Source organism: Acromyrmex echinatior, chromosome 10 (genome assembly GCF_024713525.1).
Source record: "Acromyrmex echinatior isolate Ae372 chromosome 10, ASM2471352v2, whole genome shotgun sequence".
Lineage (NCBI taxonomy): Eukaryota > Metazoa > Arthropoda > Insecta > Hymenoptera > Formicidae > Acromyrmex > Acromyrmex echinatior.
Genome location: NC_141861.1, coordinates 9,570,593 through 9,579,336, shown reverse-complemented (window position 1 = coordinate 9,579,336; position 8,744 = coordinate 9,570,593). Strand labels below are relative to the sequence as shown.

Below are 8,744 nucleotides of genomic sequence, written 5' to 3'. Positions count from 1 at the left end.
CTACGGCTACGACGAGGAGGAAACCGCCCACCGTTGGTGCGACGACGCTTAGAACGCATCTCCCGCACTCTGTCGACGAAGGCGATGGTGGGGGTTAGATACCGTGGAGAATACACGTTTCTACCGTGCTACCAGCGATTTCTGCGGGGGTAGACGAAGGGATGAAGGGGAAAGGGAAGGAGGACGCACGCGTTGTGTCTTCTCTCCGTTTCCCACCACGTCGAACGCCGGCGTACTCGGCGGCCACAACCGAACGACGGTAGGCGGAGTCTCCAGGTAGCACACGAGACCGACGCGCAGGTGAGAGAAGAGCGAAACCTGAGCGAGGAGAGACAGACCAGGTAAGGGGAAGCTACGAGCCGGCCGACACACGTTCGTCCTCACACGCGAGAGACCGTGCGTGTCCTCCTCGGCCACACTGCGGGGTCAGTCGGGGTCCTGCTCTTAGTCAGGACACTCCGAGAGGAAAGAGTGAGAATTTCTTCTTCTTCGCACGGGCTACCCTGACAGCTACCCTGTGATCGGGCTACCATCTGATAATCTACTATCACCTCGGGCTACTCTCTCGGCGATACGTACCGAGGAATGTGTTAGTCGTGACGAAAAATAGAAGGAAGATAAGAAGAAAGTCAAGTCGGTTGACGTAAAGATTCTGTCGAGGGATTTAAATCATCTTGTAATTCATGATTCTTCGAGATCTCAAATTCGAGGAGCGACTTTAAATATCGACGGGGATTGCTTCGAGCAGTGATTCGCATCTTCATCACTTGACCTTGATGAATCACATGACTTCCGGAAAGAGACTTCGACTGGCCGGTCGGTGGTGAATGGGACCAGTTCCGAGACCGTCCAAGAGACTTTTAATCTCGCATTTAACGAGCGCTCAAGACCGCGTGCTTCCGCGAAAGTATTTGTGCGAGAAGGAGGCGACGTGTGCCGGTGGTTTAACGTTTGCCAAAGAAATCTGTGTGATTCGCGCCGAACTGATCTGATAGGCACAGTGCGTGAGGATCACGGAAATAGTGCGCGATTCCATGAGCGGCATACAATTTTAGCGCATCGTTTATCACATCGCCACAACACCTGAACGTGATGTGTGGTGAGTAAAGGATTTTTAATATCTTCGAACACAACGGTCAACACGTGATACTTGTCGACTGACTTAACTCTCCGGTAAACTTCGACGATCGCGATAATTTTCATTTGTTACGCATTTTTATCGCATGTACTTGCCGAGAATTACATTTCATTCTACGCATCAGATTTACATGTATATCACGTACAACATTCTGGGATTGATAAGAGAAATTTGTGTTACAAGTTTTTAATTGTTATGTACATGAAAAGGAAGAAACATTAAATTATCTACATATAGTATGTTGAGCAAAACTTGTTACAAAATTTGATTTATTTGTGCGTTTTATAATTTTCGAAAATTGATGCATAATTGTATGCATAATTTTTTCAGATAGAAAAAAGTTACATTGTGTGTCGAAGATCAGTACATTAAATCTAGCTGATAGTTATAGAAACACGATAGAATATAAATAACAATAAATTTATTTTGCATGAGAATGTGTCAACGTCACATACACTATTAATCATCAATGATTTTATCAATCGAAATGATATAAATTTGATTTTTAACATCATACGATAACATGATTTAAAGCTAATTTAGAGTTGATCTTTCTTGTAACTTTCCACGACGTCGATCGCAACTCTTATCAGAAATTAATCACTTGTGTTCTTTTTTTCACCGATCCATTGATCTTTATCATCATACTTTAAATGGTTTTGCAAAGCAGTCTTCATGCAGATTGCTCTTGTCCTCGTCAATTCCTTGAATATATTCCGCAATTATTTTGGCAACTATTTAACATTTTAAACAATGCAAAGCATTTTAAACAGATGCATTTGCATTTTTTCATGACACAAAAGTACTTGTTATTTACTTGTCATAATAATAATAATAATATTTAATAATAATAATTTACTTGATAATAACAATCATTAATAAGATTATGTTTGAAATCCATTCAGAATTGTTTCAATTTGAATATAAACAAAATTATAGCTAATTATTTAAAAAGTTATCGAATGCTTCATTGAGTAGATATTGTACTTGATGTGATGTTAAATAGATGATTTATCTCAAATATTCAAGAGGCGGCAAAGTTTCATCACACTTTTCGAGCAAACTTCTATTATCAAGTCACATCTGCAGTTTCATTCCACAACATCACTTTTTCACTCTTGATGAGATTTCATGTGATTCTTTGATAAAAAACATACAGATTATTTGCGTAAACTGTTCCAACAAGTGACACGAACTCTCCATTTGTTTTTCTGTTCAATACTTATTCATAATTTTATAATTTCAGGTATTAACTTCAGCTAAATTCATTCCGTACGATTTTAAACTCATTTGTCTGCAAAATATATTTTTTTTTTCCTAGAAATTTTATCATTTAATTTGCGTCTTAATGAACCTTTATTTGAATTGTCCTCCTAACGCGGAAACACAAAAAAAAGATTTTTATTTCCGCGCTGTTTGAATTGTATTTATTTTAAAATAAATGAATAATATTTCATTTATCTCATTTGACTTACTATTTGTTAAGTTGTTTGCGTATCTTAAAATAAACTTATTTATTATACTGCTCGTGTTTTTATTTTAATACACGATTACGCTTACAAGAACGTAGGTAATGTTTATGAAGCAGGTAACATTTATAAAGCGCACGGCTTCTTATATAAATGAAAGATTTTAGCGACGCGCGTATATTATCCTAATCGCAAAAGCGAAAAAGTACTGCGGATAAGCTGCACGATGATAACCGAAGCACGAGGCATTAGAATAGCTAGTATTTTAAACATATCACGAATACAAATGTAAGAAACATGTGTAAATTTCCAAAACATCGTCGCACGTTTGCATAAAATGATGACTAACATGCATATGCTACTCTTTATTGCACAAAAAATGTAATAAAATATTAATGTAATTATTACGCTTTTGTATAAAGTATAATAAATAGTTTTTTAAATAAAACTTTGCAAAATTATTATATATGAAAACGTTTAATTTAGATATTTATAATAATTATTTTTGTACAATAAGATAAATCATTCAGTATAATGAAATTTTCAGAAAATATGTTACTTTAATTCTTAGAATGATAAATAAATTTTTTTCGTAATGAATCAATTATTTTTAAATATTTTTATTTTTAATTTTATTGAATCTGTTAAAGACCTGCATATGAAACATTGTGTTATCACATAATGTCAATGTCTTGTTTAATATTGAAATATTGTAATATTAAAAAATTGCATTTGTCTTTAAAATTAAAAATTGAATGCCTTTTTATCTCCGTTAAAAAATATAGTGACGATGTTATAATTTAGTCCAAAAATCCGTCTTAAAGAGCTCAGGCGGAAAGAACATCTGACACTTGTTCACACAATTTAATCAAGGCTTTGCGTAAATATTCATGATTGTTTTTTGAGATTTGAATCGTTACGGTGGAAGTTACTTTTGAAATTAACGAACAAATAAGGTTAGCCGTTTACGAGAGGCCTATAATTCTTTGTTATCAATTAATCAATTCGTTAATTGATAGATGTCTTCTCATCGTCTGCTAAGTCATTTGAACTTCACAGAACGAAATATACAGACTGTCGTTAAATCTTGTCAAAAACGTAATTGAATTTCCATTGATATGAGTATATATAGTCACATAAATAAAAAATTTTATCCAATTTCGAGATTTATATCAATTGAAAACGTTTTGTATTCGCGAGAATACTGTAAGTCAGAAGTGATTAATTAATAATTAAAAGAATTCTGTGTGATCGCTGTAATTAATTTCTATGTGAGAAGATAAATGACTTATCGATTCGGAATTTATTTCGTGAATATCAAACGCGTCGAGCCTCAAGTGTAAAATTAAGAAATGACGTAGTCAACGTATCTCGAATCTGTTAAAGTGATATTTCCACAGGTGGTCATACAATGAGTTAATTAATCTTCGTCATTAATCAAAGATTTTTGGTATTGCACCGATTATCGCACACTCCTCAGTTTGTTATCCTTTTTGTCTTGTTGTATTAAATATTGCAAAAACACGTCTACAATATTCGCTATTAAAAATATTCGCTATTATATTTACAAATTCAATGTTAATAACGCTAACATTCGAAGTGATAAAACATATTTTTTATGAAGTTATCTATTTTTATTTATTTATTCTGTCCAATCGATAATAAAGCGCACTAATGTATTGTATTAGGTGTTGGAATTAATTCGTAGCGTTTTACAAGTGATGGGAAGTACTTTCATTAATGTATTTTTTAATGCTCATGTGAAATAAATAACATTCTTTCATTAAAAAACGCTACGAATTAATTCCAACACCTAATATGAATGTACATACTATACAATATATTTTCAATATTATGTTATTATATTTTATTATGTAATGTATATTATATTTTAATTTACATATTATATTTTTTTAACACATAATATTTTCGACATTTGTGTTTGATATTATTCATAGTTTATTGCTCATCGTCGTGTAAAATTGAAAGGCTAGCAGGAAATCGGGTTTGTGACGCTCATGATTTATTCTCACACATACAACAAAGAGAACATGGTTTTTTTATTTTGTGGGCAACGTAATGCATTGATGATAACAACGCAGAAGTGCAGTATAATATATCATTGAATTAGCCTCACCTGTTTAAATACGTGCCTATCTAATATCGAGACCTCGAATTTCAATACAAGTCATTGAAAATTTTCCATGTCAAAATCGTGGCTCTCGAGCTGCTTTCCTTTTTCCGCTTCATATTTAACGAGCAAAATTTCTATAACATATTTAAATATATATTTTATCTCAAACCATTTTTTGTGCTCTTTAATATATTTCATATATTTTCATTTCAACTTATTATTAGATTCGAAACGAAGATACATACATAAGATTGATACATTTGAATCATCTCTCTTCTACTTCCCTTTCTTTCTATGAATGATTATTTGATAAGTTTGCCAAGGAATTTTTCATGACGTTTATCAGCGGCATCCTTTTGTTTCCTTTTTTTTTTGCAACTATGTTGGACGCATTTTTATGAGCTTATTTCCCTTTTCAATTCGCTTATTTAAAACCGACGAACAGTAATTCAAATTCGCAATGAACATCCTCCGACGATTGACAGGAAACTACATCATGCACCGTTATCTATGGAAACAAGTAACAAATTCTCGCTAGCGATACGTTCGCGCATGAATTATGTAGGAATGCTGCCTCGTAAGAGCGCATTACAGATTTATTCAAACAACGAGTAGTGGTCATTAGTCGTACTTTATGTCCAAACGTGATCCTTATCAATATGGTAGGGCCTTCGAGCCAGTGATTTACTTCGTGGTTTATCACCAACTTTCCGACACATCGTCGTTTTACGCAAAATGGCTATTTCTACTTCCACTCATTCGTGTGTCTTACAAATCAATCCCTCTAACGCAATACTATATACATTCGCATTGTGTTCTTGTTAATTATTCGTTTGTTTATAGCTCGTTAAAAAATATCTTTTTTACTAATAATTTACATAATTTTACATGAATTTATATGAACTAAAATACATTTTTAAAGTTCTTTAAGATTTCGTATACTATAAAATTATTCAATGTGTGTGTGTATACACACACACACACACACATTGTATAATTTATATATATATATATATATAAGGTGCGTCATCAAATCCGGACAAATCGAACAATTTCTTTAAACAAAATGTTTTTAACGAAAAATTAAATATTACAAAAAATCCTTTTATGGCACACCTTAAGGGATCATAATTGTAGAGCATAATTATTCGATATATCTCCCATTAGCTTGAATGATGGCCTCTATTTTTGGTCTGAAGCGTTCACACGCACATTGTAATATAGCGCTGTCCATGCCGAATGAATGCTGCCTCAATAGCGATCCTTAATAACGTCACATTGGGATGCCGAGATTTGTTTGTGATCCTTTCAACTACGCTTTATACGTAGTGGTAGGGATTTAAATCTGGACTGTTGGGAGCCGAGGCGAGCAACTCGGCTTGTCCTGGCAGCCTCAGAGAGGATCTTAATGTATACGATTCGTACGATATCGTATCTTTAATGTGTACGATAATCGAAGGTCTTTCTCGTCAATTCGACGCATTATTGGCTCGCTTACACCAACAATCGATGCTAATTTTCGCAACGATTGGCCTGGGTCATCCGAAATCAGCGCTTGAGTCCTTTCAACGACTGCGGGGGGTCCTCGCGATGCGTTCTTTCGAGTGACTCTTCCTCACTGGCATATTGAAACCTTCGTTGGACTGTTCTAAAGCCGTATATTTTGCCATAATTTTGTCATAAATGGTTGATCTCGGGTATCTAAAGAACCGAATTATTTCCGTTGCTGAGCGCCCAGCGCGAAGGCCTTCGATCGCAGCTCTTCAATTATAGTCCGCACTTGATTTCAACATCGCGGCCATTTGAGAATATGACTGTTTACTAGAAGCATCAGGCTTTCTCGGACGCCAACAACAACTTCTGGCGGAGGCACAATATAGCGAAAAATAAATTTAAATTAAAATTTGTACCGATTTTGATGACGCATCCTGTATATATATATATAATATGTATCTAAAAATATAGAGAACATACAGCGTGTCTTTAAAATTTAAATATATCACAAAATTATCACATCTCGAATCACTATGCGCATATAAAAATTATATAATTATGTTACGTGGATTTTTTTAGGAAATACAATGCAAAAATAATCGATGCCAATTAAAATTTCCTCCTTGATCGCACCGATCTGTAAAAATTTTCCAACGGCTCGAGAAATCAATACACGGCATGTTGCGTGATGGAACGCAATCTGCGCGCAAATGTATTTAATTCATTATTACTAATTATCACAAGTTGATCAGTAGCTGGTGCTCGTTTTGAGAGCTTGTCCCATCAAGTTTGTGGACGGCGTGATCGGAGCATTTTATCGTGGACTCGTCGTGGTGCAGAGCCGCGTCGAGCAATCATATCTGTCCGACCTCGCGCGATTAGGATCTCGTCTCTTGATATATCCGTCCGATACTCGTTGCGATTCGCGCACGCACGATTTATAATTCATTTCACCGAGTGACAACCGGCTGCGCGTTTGTGATTTCTTCCTCGCGCGTTCGCTCTTTCGCGCGTAAATTTTTCTCCTTTTTTCTCTCTCTTCTTTTTTATTACGTCGTGAATCTGATATACGTGATACGGCGCTGACCGTCGTCGACAATGCATTAAATGCATGCTCGCGTTTAGTTTAAATGCAGCGAGCATAAATATTCCGTATTCATTGATGCGCAAGATCCGCTGGGCGATATGGAAACTAGTAACAATTTAAATACCTCTTCTAGCAGGACGACTGTTATGAATATGGATATTTATAATCGCCGGCATTTCAATTCTTTATTATCGAACGGATGAGATTGTTATAAAGTAGCATATAATTTGGAAAAACTCGACGTTTTATATCTCAGTTTCTGATTAGTTATACTTCCTGCTATAAATTTTCTGGATTCTCATAAGAACTGCTATCGCGTTTAACTACTCCATAATGTTTAAATCAATTTTTTAATCGACAAACACAAACAATATTTCAATTGCATGTATCTGTTATATGTAAAAATATGTAACTGCAGAGAATGATAATTTCTTATTTAAGATTCTTAATATGATTTTTGATTTTTATTTTATAAGAGTAAAAAGCTAATATCGCAAACGTTCAAAATAATTTGTAAATATTTTTAATAACTGCACATAAAATATTTTGTTACAAATAATACAAATAATACGGCATAATTTGCGTTTATGATTAATTTTTTACCATATGTTTGCGAAACAAATTTGGAAGATGCGCATGTTGCGTAGCGCGACATTCTTGCTTCGTAATTTTTTTCGATCAACACGTTCCAGCAAGCCGTGATTTTAGACTGTAATCATTCTTCGTTTATGCGATCGAAAGGATTTCAGATTTTATGCATCACGAAAGAATCCGCTTCAAGGCTCCATGTATTATTCATTTCTCTGTTAACGTATATGTTTCGTGCATGTAATGAACGCGTTTGTGGAATGCAGTCTCTACGCATGCTTTTACGCAAAATATGTATAACTCACACTTCACGTGAGTTTTTATAGTTTCTTTATTTCGTAGAGATTTCGATATTCACGATCACTTTCGATCACTTATTAAAGCACACAAAGACATAAAATCGACGAAAAAAATTAAGAATCTGGAAGAGGAAGATAACATAAATATTATAATTAAAAACATCTACTAGAAGATATCAAAATAACATACATTTATCTAAAATGCCTATCTTTCTTAAAAACAATCTAAAAATTAAAATAATGTGTTAAATATAACTTCTGATAAAAGATTCTTTGGATTAAAAATGCCTATTTCACTTTAATGTCTTCTATTTTAAATATTTTCGTTTTTATCTATGTAATTCTAGCTCAAGTAATATTTATAAACTTAAATTAATATTTATAAACTTGAAATTTACTGAAGATTTACAAAAATTATCAAGCGATGTATGATGATGTTATTTATGACTGAACGAAACGAAATAGAATTTATTTAGAATTATTTAAAAATTTTATATAAGATGTTATTTTTGTTATTATATAAATTTTTCAATTG

The 8,744-nt window shown here is 33.9% G+C and overlaps 1 protein-coding gene across 2 annotated transcripts in view; it reads left to right on the top strand.

The window, feature by feature from the left end:
• Positions 1-268: 268 nt before the first annotated feature.
• LOC105152715 (uncharacterized) overlaps positions 269-8,744 on the top strand; it is a 35,876-nt gene continuing 27,400 nt past the window's right edge. For both annotated transcript variants that reach the window (XM_087410207.1, XM_087410206.1), the window contains exon 1: positions 269-1,099. In XM_087410207.1, the coding sequence (XP_087266333.1) occupies positions 1,093-1,099 (7 nt within the window). In that variant the 5' untranslated portion in view covers positions 269-1,092. The remainder of the gene's footprint in view (positions 1,100-8,744) is intronic.